The sequence below is a fragment of the Athene cunicularia genome (assembly GCF_003259725.1).
Source record: "Athene cunicularia isolate RWA chromosome 4 unlocalized genomic scaffold, athCun1 chr4_part1, whole genome shotgun sequence".
Taxonomy (NCBI): domain Eukaryota; kingdom Metazoa; phylum Chordata; class Aves; order Strigiformes; family Strigidae; genus Athene; species Athene cunicularia.
This window is the reverse complement of record NW_020799098.1, coordinates 6,771,260-6,784,247: the sequence shown is the minus strand read 5'-3', so window position 1 is coordinate 6,784,247 and position 12,988 is coordinate 6,771,260. Positions and strand designations below refer to the sequence as shown.

Genomic DNA, 12,988 nt, shown 5'->3' with positions numbered 1-12,988 from the left:
TATATAACTACCATGTAATTGTGAACTCTTCACATAAAGGAAAACAGTTATGTCTTGAACATGCACTGCTAATAAATAAAATGAGGAGAGTGAGCCATTTGGCATTGGTTTGAATCCCTTGTAGCCTAAAATAAAAGGAAGGATTTTCATACTGGAAAATGATTCATTAAGCACTAATGTTTTCTCTTTAGTAGGACTTTGCTGTTTCCCCCTTGGCAGTATAGACTGAATGCTCTGCAGACATGAAGGGCCATCTGTGTCACCTTGAGAGTAGCTCCGTGCCAACACACTGCTCTGTTATACAACAGCACTAGCAGTAGCTTTGCCTGTATCTTGCGCCTGGAGAGGCTGCACAATTTAGTTTCACTTATAGCCTGTGCAGAAAAAAGATTCTCCTGAATGGTGATTAAAGGCACCTCTTAAAACTCCTGATCCAAGTTGCCCTTTACAGGACTATTTTTCTCTGGTTTTCCCATTGTTGGAATTGGTCCTTGTACTTATACTCCAGCAGAACTCTAATAGTACATTCATTAATTTGTTTTATAACTGTTGCCTACTCCCAGATAGTTCTGGGAGAGGTTGCACAAACTAGCATACAGTACCTACTTGGGGCATGATTGATGTGCTAATAGGCTAAGGTCTGAAAACTGATTAAGAGCCAGCTGTAGGGAGCTACTTTTATGTTAATGCTGTGCACTAGCCCCAACATTTGTGCCTGGGATAAAAGACCTATATTTTCTTAAAAGTGTGTGATTGTACTATCAGCATTCTGTATCGTTAATTTGTATTGAAGCTGTCAACACTTCAGTGTCTGCACATGGTTTGTAGTAAGATCAGACTGAGGCCAACATTAGGGAGGTGAGAATGACATTGAATTGCAGTGAAACAAATGTAGGAAAGATACGGGAAGTGTGGGATAAAGCTGGATATGTGAAAGTCATAGGGGAACACAGAGTCTAGAGAGAGAAACTAATTGGAAAAAGGTGTACATTGAAGGAATGCAGGCTATGACTACTATCTGATGATTAAGATATTAAGTAGTTATGCTCTTACCAAAAAAGTCAATGACGTTCTGATGCATAAAATAAAAATAACAAGCAGAGATTAAATATCTGTAAATATATTTTTGGACATCAAAGCATTCGAAGTATTAAATAAGGAGAACCACTGAAAACAGTAATGGAAGAAATGGGAAGGCAAGCATGTCAAGTGAAAAAGATCTTTACAAGTTTAAAATAAATATGGGTTTGTAAGGGGAGACTAGTAGAACATACCTACAGAAGCTATAAAAATGAAGAATGAGAGGGGCAAGGAGGAGGACGTGATTGCAATTTAAAAATACTTGAAGGATAAGTATCAGAAGAAGAAAGATAATGTTTAAGTTTATGGACAATTCTGGTAGAAGTTTAGATAGATGTAGATTTCAGCTAAATTTAGAAGATGATTTCTAATTAGGAGAATGGTAGTAATTCACCCATAATGGGGCGTGTACCTCATCTTGTCTGATATTAAACTAAGAAGCCCTTTCAGCTTGTGCATAGGAGAGGTGGGAAGTTTTAGTGACATAAGCGCAAGTCATGGAGTAACAAGTATTTAATGTTATCCATTAGACAAAAGGCAATTCTGTGGAAAGGCTTTTCTACACCCCCATTGTGGCCAGGCTGATGGGTAGAACAAGAAGGCAAAAAGTAGTGAAGTCCTTAATCAAATTTCCAGTAGGAAGCTGGAGACAAAAAGCCTGAATTCTTTAATGATGGAGCATGGCCAGTGTTTGAAAGCATTTCTGGAGTACTATTGCCAGCAGTAGTAGGAGTAGACTGCAAATGCACAGTAAGATTAAACTTTAGAAAAGATGCATTAAAACAGATGTTGGAAAAAATACAGGCTCCAATTGATCTCCCATTGAAATAGGTGGAAATATTCCTGTTGCCATGAAGCAAATATGTGTCGTATCTGTTCCTGTCATTTTTTGCAGGGCTGGAGGTAGTTCTGCAGAAGACAGTCAAAGGATTGTCCAGTATGTGCTGAATCAGGTTGACAGATTTTCCAGTATCTGTTACTTAAAACTTCAGTTATAGTTCAGACGTTTTGCATAAGTTTTGAAGCAATGAGGAAGGGAGTTTACTGGTGTATGTTTAGTTTTGTAGGAAAGAAAATGATGGCTGAAGATTAATATAGTAAATAAATGTGAAGAGCAGTTGAGATAAAGAAGATGATCAGGAGGACAGGAAAAAAGTGTCAGTCATATTCAGGTTTATGGCAAAATTCTATTCAGAATACTGCATTCTTCAGTAAGGATTTTTATTGCTGTTACACATGGAGGGAAGAGGAGGAAAGTGAAGTTGATAACAGAAAGCAGGAGGCTACATTACTGAATTTGAGCAACCATGCTCTATATTCAAATTTTAGCTGTTGATCATGGTTTTATTGAGAACCTGTATACAAAAGACAGAGAGACAGAGAAATCAAAGTTATTCAGAACACTTTAACCATTATTAACTAAGTCCCAGATAAAAGATCAAAAATAAGCTCTTTGTGTGATTTTATGTATTGATTTAAATATGCAAATATTTGTAACTATTTTTAGCATAGACATTAAGAACATAAGGCATACTATTTTTAGGGGTTTTATTCCCTCTCCTTCACTTCATCCTAGGTCGTATTCCAGACAGTCTGAAAAACTGTGTTAACAAAGATCATTTGACTGCAGCTACACATTGGGCCAGCATGGATCCCGGAGTTGTTCATCCAGAGCTTAATGGTGCTGCATACAGGTAAGTGTGCTGCAGGTGTAAAAGAAATGCTTCCTTAATTCAGAGGTAGGTATTCCTGAAGAAATAAAAGACCTTCGCTGCATTCAGGAGAATAATCTTGTTTTTCTAGTTGAAGTCAGTCATGCAGTGCCTAAGTACATTTCCTTTTCTTATCTTGTTTTGTGTGATTAGTAATATCTGAACAATACGCAGGTTTTTATACATTCAAGTAAACCAATTCTGGTCATCTCCAGTGAGTGCAGTGGAAGTTTGTGTTCCTTTTGCCTAAGGTAATGATGTAGCTGTAGGTTACAGAAAGACTTTCAATAATAAGCTATTGTTCCATGGTTTTGTGGCCTCCAGACACATGAAAGAACAAATAACAGTGAATACAGTGGAATAGCCTGTGGTGATTATGAAAATACGTTTAAAATAGTGTTTTCTAAATTATATGTTTAATTTTTAAGCAAAACCATTTGAGGGACTTGTATTCTTAATCAACTGTGAAAGCAGCTCTTAATAATTAATAGAAAGGGGCAATTTTTTACATTTAATATGTACATTCCTTAGTTACTTTATTTGCTTGAGAGTCTTTTTCTGTCCCTTTATCCCTAGCAGCTGTTCTAGCAGCAGATTTTTCCTAATAGCCAGCTTCACACAATTTTTATTTAAGAAAAATGTCTGCAATTTTTTATCTTCCAGTATGGTATTTACTCATAAATAGGATGAAAATGGCAAAGAAAACTACAAAGAGTTGCTTCCATCAATGCCTTGAGGGAAGGGACACTGCAGTCCTTTCAGTATTTTTTTTATATCTCTTTGTCTTAATCTTTCTTCTGTCCTCCTTCGTACATATTTCCTGTCTTTGTCCTCCTTTGGGAGGGCTACTCCATACTTTTAATACATACACAATTTTTTATGTGTGTGTTACCTCATATGAGAACCCAGCTGTGCACTGCTGAGAAGCAAAGCTCTGTGTCCCAGTGATTTCTGATAGTCTTATCAGAAAGTGATGGGGAGATGACAGGGGGGAGTGTCACCACTCTGCCGTAATCTCCTCCTCCGTAGCCATAAACTCACAGAAGGAGAAGGTTAACTTTGATCTGATCAACATACATGTATTTCACATCACGTCAAGATGTTTATTTTTGGAAAAAGTACCCATAGCTCTAAATATCTGAAGAAGAGTATTTTTATTTGCTTAAATGAAAAGTTCAGGCACATGTGTTCTCTCCCACACAGCATGTGGTTTCATTGACTTCAGTTTGGAGTACTCAGGATAGAGCTGAATGCAACCAAGGCTTAAAGGCAGGTGTTGCTGAACTGGGGGTAATAACTCCAAGGCTCTTCTGGCAGTTAAGAACAGGGTTACATGCCCAAATATAATGAAGTTTGTTCTCATTTTGAGGGTTACAAGTTGAGCAGAAGCAGGCTTCACAGCTAGAAATGGATTTTAACTTAGGAATGTTTTGGGAGTTAATGATTTACAAGGTAAAGACCATATGTATTTAATTTAAGCAGGATAAACACAACTGAATGCCTTTTTTAGACTTTGCTTCAGTCGGTTTTTTCAATAAAGAAAACTTATCGTAAATAAATTCTGACTTCACAATTCTTTTCAAATGCAAAACTCATTTTGGGAATTTTGAGGGAGAAGTTCAGAGTCATACAACAAATTGTAAAAGCTTTTTTGGAGGGGTTATAGAATAATATTTGAGCGTGGGTGAAGGTGGTTACTATTTTGTGCAGTATAAAATAGGTGGAGCTTGAAACTCAGGCTTTATGAAGAAATTGGTTTCAGTAGCAGTGTTTGTTGCTTAATGCCTACCTGGATTAAGTACAGAATTTGAATTGATTTTTTGAAAAAAAATTTTCTGTCTTTTCAGTCCAAGATTATGTTCAACTGAGTTCTGAATGAAGTCTTTCACAGGCAGTATGATGTTTGAGATGTGCTAATAACTGTATCAATAGTCACGTAATTGAATTAGAAGATAAGACCGGGGATAATAATTTATATGTTAAAAAACACAACTAGCTCTTTTGGTGAACAAAAATTAAGGAGGCTATTTTATTCTGGATATGTCATTTACTTGTGTTTTGATATAGGACGGAACTCTTAAATTACCAGATATTATCACAAGCAAAGAACATTGAGCATTAATCAGCAAAATATAATCTAGATCATCTGAATATCATCATATTCTGTGGAAAACAAAACCATTTACTCTGTGAAATGCAAGACGCCTTATCAACGCAAAAGGTCAAGCAAACGGGATCCATCTCATGAGTAAAGATTAACGATATTCCTGAGAAGGAACTATTTGTAGTAGTCTCAGTGAAGCAGCATAATATGCCTTGTTCTTGTGTTATTACTGTGTATTTGTTAGTGAGCTGCCTGTTAAATAACCCCCTGCCATTTCCTGTGTTAACAGAGCGTGCAGGTTATAGGCAAAGTGAAATTCAACAGCCAGTAAACAGTGCCTGTGCAATTTATAGACATGTTGACATATTCTTCTGCCTTCTAATGGGTAGAAGATGAGAATACCCAGGTACTGAGAAGGTACTTGGGTAAGAATAGTTAGATGTTGATAATTCAGAAGTTATTTCATGTTGAGGTGTTTCTCTGGTGATTTTCAGACTGTAATGTAAGATAACAGCATGCACTTAAATTTTAAGTTCTTTTAGGACAGACTCAGTTTCTTGAAAAGAGCTCAACATAGTGAGTTCAAGGTGCTTCTGTAGTTTAAAAAATAAAGGAGATTAACATCAAAACTAAAGTTGCCTTTCAGTTTTAATTAATAGGGCTACTGTATTTTTCTTCATAAATTATGTGGGAGAAGGAAGAACATGAATTATCAGAGGAGGTGTAACTCATCTCTTGTTTCTGCTTTCATGAAAACGTAACTCAGTGGACATTTTACCTGGAAAACATTTCAACTTACTGCTGCCAGAGAAGGAAGATGGGGAGCAACTTTATGAAGTGCTGGAGGGGAATGTATTTGCTGATTAAGAGTAGAAAAGCAATAAATAGCAACATAAGGGAAGATTATGTAGGATAGAAATGCCCATGTGTAGAGGCTGTTGAGTTTATGTGCCCTCCTTTCAGAGTTACAATTTGAACAGCACTTGCAATTAAATTTAAAAGGGGCAAAAATTTTGTAAAGAGAATGGCAAAATAGGGTTAGGAGTTGTCAAGCAAAATACAGTTTCTGTAGAGGGCCATGTTACTGGTATTTTGGCTACTGCCATGGTGTAGCTTTAGGACAAGAAAAAGAATTATAGGGCTTTTGGATGTTGCTAAAAGTCTGTAGAAGCCTGTATCTGAGAAGAAATGCTGGCAGGTAGAATCCTGGTTATTATAGCTTGGCATCCGAGGGGAATATTTTTATATGCAAAAAGAATCTTTGGAGTCAAAGGAGAATTACAGATGTGTACTTTGAACTGCTTAATGTACTCATAAGGTAACTGTAAATGCTCTTGGTCCAGCACCATACATTTTCACAAGGGGAGGTTCTGATTTCTCTTCTGGAGGGAAACACAGTTGCAAAATTTACCCTCTCCTTGATTTCTCCCAGCTCCAGTGTGTTGATGCTCGGGGAATATGTTATTAGAAAGCAGAGACTCTGTGTTGGAAACAAATTGCTATATTGGGCTTTTGAATGGAAGTTCTTGTCATGTCATGTTGTGCTTTTTTGCAAAACACCTAGAGTAACAGATACACCATTTCAAAATTAAACTTGAATAAATAAAACAATAGCCAGTCTGAGAGTTTTCATAGGAATTGAAGCAAATATGATTAATAAGATTCAAATTGAGGTACTGACTGAAACAAGAAACTAATTCCATTAGCAACTGCAAATTAATTCTAAGGAACCTCTCTAGAGAAGGAATTAACATTGGAAGCCCTGTAAATATGTGTACAGTTGGGAACAAAGTTCTGGCCTACAGGTGGTGTGGTCTTTCATATACTGGTTATCCATGCCAGGTTACAGTCACTGGTATGATCTGTAGGAATCTTTCTCACGAAGACCAGGCCAGTGTGTGGTCCCTGTGCCGTGTTGGATAGCCATGCTGAGCCCCTCTGGCACAGCGTTTGCAAAAACCGTTTCTGTGATGTTTCAGTGGTAGAAGAAAAAAGAACAAATAAATGTGCTTTCATCCAGCTTTTTTCATCCTCTGACTTTTGCATAAGTTCTGCACTAATTTTCTCTTGGATTGAGAGAATTTAGGATGAGCAGCACAAACATGCATTACTTTAGAAAAGACCCTACTGAAATGGGGTGAAATTTTCTGATGCATTTAGCGTTGAACTCTGAGAAGAAAATCAACAGCAGAATAATGTGGTATTTGAAAAAGCTTGACTAGGCTACAAGTGCCTTTTCTCCCATTTAGTTCTAAGTAAATACTAGGGTAGCAAATGCCAGAGTAAGTAGTAGGTTTGTGTGTTTAAGGCTTTTAAATGGATAACGCTCTCACTAGGATGCTTGAGTGAGCAGAACATAGCAGGAGATAACAAGTGATGAGTGTGCAGCTTTATGATGGGGGGGGAGCCAAAGGGCCAGTATTCAGTGGCCAGTGTGAGATACCTCAGTTCTCCTTCACAACTTATTTGGCTAAGAAGAAAACATACTTTTGTTAATAGTATTCATGTGTAGCTGTTGTTCATATACAGCGCTGCGAAATACCAGTGTTCGTCAAACTCATCTGAGCTTTGGGATTGAAGCAGTAGATTTGCAAGACTGGTTTTAGCCTGATAATATCAAAGCCATCATAAAATCAAGCTGAATCAGCGGGTGATTTTTTGTTGAATTTGTAAAATATGTAGTCCTTGGTGTTCATCCAGATAGTGAGGAATCTTTAAAACCATCCATAGTTTTTGTGTTTGCATCTCTCTTGTAGTCTGCGTAAAGCACTTGTGCTATCTGTAACTAGTACTGGTTCTTTCAGACAAGTACAGTGGCAAGTTTGGTGAAAAAGTTACTAGGGTGCAGTAGGCTTGAATTTGTAATCTTAAGAGTATGTGGTTATGATTTCTGTTCTGGTGAACTATCAGAAAGCTTCAACTGCAGGATTAGTTTAAAGAAATAATTTTTCAAACCACAACAATGAAATTTTAAAATTCTACATGAGAATGAAAGAGAAGAAAAATCCCTAAAGGTCAACTTGAGGAAAAGTCTTAAAGGATAGATAGGTATTGCACAGACCTATCCTGAATTACTTCTTGTTGAGGTGTACTTCAAGAGGAGCAGTACTTACAGGTTGTTTCCATTGCTGGAAATTCCATTCATCCTATTTAACCTGAAATCTAAAGAAACAATCTGGGAAACCTTTGTTTCTGTTTTTGGTAAAATACAGCATCTTTTGCTTTATTTAGCAGCGTCTACCTATGGTATCTCATCTGGAGCTTAACACACTGTCTGTCTGTCTTACTGGTCTGAAAACACAAGCAGCATCTGCATAGCTCTAGAAGGAGGCAAGATGGGCTTCCCAGTCAATCAGCCCTTGGTTTTAATGTATGTTCTCGTTTTCTTCTCTCAGCAGGTATCCCCCAGGCGTTGTAAGTGTGGCTTCAGCTGGCATACCGGCAGCAGTAGAAGGAATAGTCCCCAACCCTATGTCTTTATCACACGGCCTCCCTGCTGTAGCCCACCCGCCCCATGCTCCTTCCCCCGGCCAAACTGTCAAACCAGAAGCTGATAGAGACCACCCGAGCGACCAATTGTAGCCTACGAAAACAGCATTCCCAACATCGGAGATTTCAACTTCAACATGTGGAAAACAAACAAACAAGACAAAACAAAACCCTGGATTTTGATTAAAAGCAAAACCATGAACTTACAGGAGGAGACGATTATTGTTTTAGAAACTGGTCCAATATACAGTATAAAAGGAAAAGGTGGGAGACAAAAAGAAGATTTGGAAACATTTTTTTCCTCCATATAAATTGTAGTTTGTCCCTGTCCAGTGGACTGATTCACTGTTTCTGTGTCCTATGGGTTCTTTGTTAAGCAAGAGAAGTTAGTAGTTAATTATATCATGAATGTACTTGTCTGTGTACAGTTTTTAGAACATTAAAAAGGGTTTGTTTGCTTAGCTGTCAACAAGGAAAAACATAAGGGAGGCATTCAACAAACCAATTTTGAGATTAAAAATCCTTTCTTTTATATTTTGAAACATGCCCAAAAATGAGGCAGTTGGCAAACTTCTCAGGACAATGAATTTTTCCCATTTTTCTTTCTACGCCACACAGTGCATTGTTTTTTCTACCTGCTTGTCTTATTTTTTAGAGTAATTTAGTAAACAAAAGAAAAACAGTTTCTCCTAATTTTGGCATGAATTCCCTTATTTCAAAATGAAGTCAACCTTGCAAAGAGATTTTGAGGAAAAAAAAAAAAAAAAGGTTTTGTATAAACGAGCATTGTGCTTTTTGTCACCAGTTAAAGTATATATTATTGGTGGTATGCGAAAAAGGCACTAGACTACTGAAAAGTAGCAGCATTTCATTGCCTACATTGATTCCTTCCTGGTAATGTGGTAGGCTAGCAATATTTTTGGTTAAAATCATGTTTGTGACTGTAACCATTTGTATGAATTATTTTAAAGAAATAAAAATCCCAGACAAATATCATATGTGTAAAAATTTTTATTTCTAGTAACTGTTTATTCAACTTTTATTAGGTTTCTTAGCTGTAATTTTTAAACAGATGCTGTCAAGTATTTCATTTCTAGCTTTACTTTGCTCTCTGTTGTTTGTAATACTGTCTTGGAAGCTTGAAAAATAAAAAAAAAAAAATTCTTTCCATACCATTTTTCCCTTTACATTTCGTAAATGTTGATCTTTTTTCCTGTGTTTCTAATGGAGTTTGAAATTAAGATGGATTTTGATTTGTACACCGGCATCATCAGCTACAATATGGTAACAGCTTTTATGCCACCACTGTGGGCAGAGCAGAGGAGGTACAACACCACCACCACAATAATAATAATAATAAACGTCTTTTGCCGAAGTCCAACATGAGAAGTGTCCATTGTTTTATTTGCTTTTGTGATGATGGAAGCGTGCAGCGGGACGTAATTGTATTTGCTGTATTGATGGAGTTTGTTTCTTTGAGCACAGGCAGAAGTGTTTTCAAGGCAGGTTGGATTTCAGTTGGAAGCTGGTTTGGCCTTTCCTGTGCTCCCGGATAAGATGTCGCTCATCCCTACGCAGTTTCAGAAAGCAAGACAAAAGTTTAGCTGCTGCAAGAAGGAAATCCAGGATGGGCAAAAATGAACTTGGACATAAACCTCCTCAGTAGTCTCTTGTCTGTTTGTTCACTGTGAACCTGAACTAGTAACTGTGGACCTCAGGTTAGTGAGCTGTTTTTGTGGGATCTATGAAAAGCTACTGTCCCCCTTTCCCACAGGTCTACAGAGCCGCCTCCGTTTCTGTTAGGAAAATGCTAGGAAGTTGCAAATCAAGAAAGGCTAAAACTTGTGCATCTGTACCCAAGGAGCACTATATAAAGTGAGATTTTTGTCTCCATGGAACCAGTGGAAGGTTTTTGCCTTGAACATTTAGAGCAAAAAAGGTCATCCATTACAATTTATTTAATAGCAAAACCATTCCTGTCCCCTCCATGAAACAAAACAGAAAACAGCCCTAAAGCTGTGATTTACCTCAGTAGAGACACATCTGAACTTTGTGACCAAAAAATTTCAGAAAAGTAGATGCAGTCTCCTGCACTTGAAGTAGGATTTCATATTTCATTGGTAATTCACATTTTAAGATGTTTCTTTGTCAGGCTGAAAATGCTGTTTTAACATATGTAAAACAACCATTGAACATCTGTCTACAAAGAATTGCTGACAATCTCATTTGCAACCAAATTTCTCAAGAAAAACCAAGAGGTGTTTTTCTTTTGCCTTGTTTTGCATCAGTTTGGAGATGGCTAATGTAAGTAAGCTTTGTTTCCAATGAGTCAATAAATTGAACTAGAAATGAAGGGCATCAGTAGTTATTGCATGCTCTTTTCAGTCTCAGTTCTGAAGCTTGCAGTCCTTCAACTGCATATTTTTGAGCTGTCACCCTGCTTGCTCAGGCACAACGTTTTTCAGGATCTGAACCTGAAATATGACACTTATGGGTGCAATAGGGCATTGCCACTGTGGTGGTAGCATGGTCAATATTTTAATGCTAGTGCTTGAGATACATCTTGTCGGTCTGACTGCTGGACAGTAATCCGGTTTCCTGCTTCTGTTGAAGCAGAAAGGAAAAGCCATCCAGGCCATGACAAGACTGATGGGTATTGACTTCTGGGTTATGGTCTGACAAGCTGAATTCAAAAATGAAAAACAAAAGGCTTGGAGTAAATGACTAATTGGAAAAGTATACCATAATAAACAAAGGCTGTTATGCCAGACTAACCTTGTATCTTTTATGACTGTATTTGTTGGGTAGTGAAAATGTGATTAGATTTCCTCTTGTCTGGTAAAGGATGTGCTCAACAAAGTTTAGACAGAAGATGCAGTCAGTGGGAAAATATAAAATGGGGAAGGCAGTGGCAGCAGAGGGCCGCAGATGACCTGAGGTGGTGCTGGAAGGTGAAGGAGGAGGTGACGTGCCTGCCTCAAACAGCTGGGAAATTATTTTTTTTTTTGGATGGTGTTACTTGAATTAAGGATCTTGTCCAACAGGGAGGCCAACCATTGAAACTACTGCTGGCTCAAGGTCTGTAGGATCACCAGTATGCAGGAGGCTCTGGAGCCTGCACGAGAATTTGATGGTATCAAAGAATGAACTGTTAGATGCCACTTGTGCAAAGGCAAAGTCAAGTAGTTGCAAGTCAAAAACTTGTCAGAAAAAGGAACCAGAAGCAATTTCCCGTGGTAGGACTCATTGCTGCTGTGGAGCAGCTGTGGAAAAGAGCAGTGTGATGTCAGATGCATCTGGCACAGTATTATTGGCAGGGCTGAGAATGGATCAGAGATGCTGCACAGGATCTGGAGCGTTTGATACGTGGTTTTGGTCGTGCGTTTTCAAAAAGGTGAGCTCAAGCTGAAGTAGCAAAGACCAGCTTTCAGAGGGACTGAAGGTGTGGAGGGCTTATCATGTGAGAGGCAATTAGAGTAACTTGGCTTTTTCAGCTTAAAATGAAGGCTGAGTTGGGGAAATTAAATAGTAAATGATGAGGAGGAAGGAGAAATGTTAAAAGAAATGCTGGTATATGAACAGACAAGCGTAAATGGGGGTTGGGAAAAGATCTCTGTCCACAGGGAGGTCCTGGGACAGGTTTCCACTTGGGGTGACGGGGACAGTCCTGAAGTCCCTGCAGCTTGGGTTGGGTTTTTTGTTTTGTTTTTTGAGTTTGGGGGTTCGTTGTGTTTTGGCGGGTGTGTGTTATAACTTCGTTTTAACAAACCAAGTTGTGAGAACATTGTTTAAAGTTCATACAAGGTTGCTACCAAAACAACAACTAGAGGCCTTTTCCATTCAGGGTGAAACACTTCACCTTCCTTTATGACAAGCCTTAAGGCTTTTTCCTTCAGTATGTTTTTTTTAGACAATACCTTACTATTTTCTTGTCCAGCCTTCCACCTCAGATGATTAAGGCTGGCTTTCCAAATTACTGACTGCTGTAGACTGGCTGTTCCCAGCTTAATCCTTGCTTCAGACCGAGGGGTTGTTTTCTCCTCTTGTCTGATCTCAGTGGATGCTTCAATAATGTTGGTTGTTCTACGTGAAGGAGAAGGCAGCACTGCCAGTATTTCCTTTATTTAGTTCATTCCAATTCCATCAGTTCATTTTGTAAACTAGTGGGGTGGGGGGACAAAAAAAGGGAGAAAAAGGTCATTGGTTTTAAGGACAGAGAGTAATGTTAGAACATTTTGTCTGATCACTTAGTAAAGCCATTAAATGTGATATGCTTCTTCATTAAACCTGACACCATGTTTTGACTTAAGTAAATCCTTCAGAAAGGTTTCCAGTCTTTATATTAAAATGTCAAGTGATGGGGTTTTTGCTATTTTCTTTGATAGTTTGTTTAAATGGGAGATAACTGTCACTATAATTTAAAAACTGCTTTATTTAATTTGGCTTTCCCTGTCTCTAAATTCCAGTTATTGTTTAATGTTGAACATGAGGTCATGTAGGCTGACTTGAATTTAGTGAGCATGTCACATTTTAGCCAATTCGCCTTGTACTGAGGTTAGTGACACATCTTCCAGGAAGACCAAGCTGTGTTATTCATCTGTTT

General features: G+C 38.0%; 1 protein-coding gene across 6 annotated transcripts in view; it reads left to right on the top strand.

Moving 5' to 3' along the window:
* The window catches only part of CTBP1 (C-terminal binding protein 1), a 237,980-nt gene extending 228,425 nt beyond the window's left edge, over positions 1-9,555 (top strand). For 5 of the 6 annotated variants that reach the window (XM_026846834.1, XM_026846831.1, XM_026846837.1 and 2 more), the window contains 2 exons: positions 2,657-2,774; positions 8,292-9,555. In XM_026846834.1, the coding sequence (XP_026702635.1) occupies positions 2,657-2,774; positions 8,292-8,478 (305 nt within the window). In that variant the 3' untranslated portion in view covers positions 8,479-9,555. The remainder of the gene's footprint in view (positions 1-2,656; positions 2,775-8,291) is intronic. The other variant, XM_026846832.1, reaches the window with a different exon arrangement.
* Positions 9,556-12,988: the final 3,433 nt, after the last annotated feature.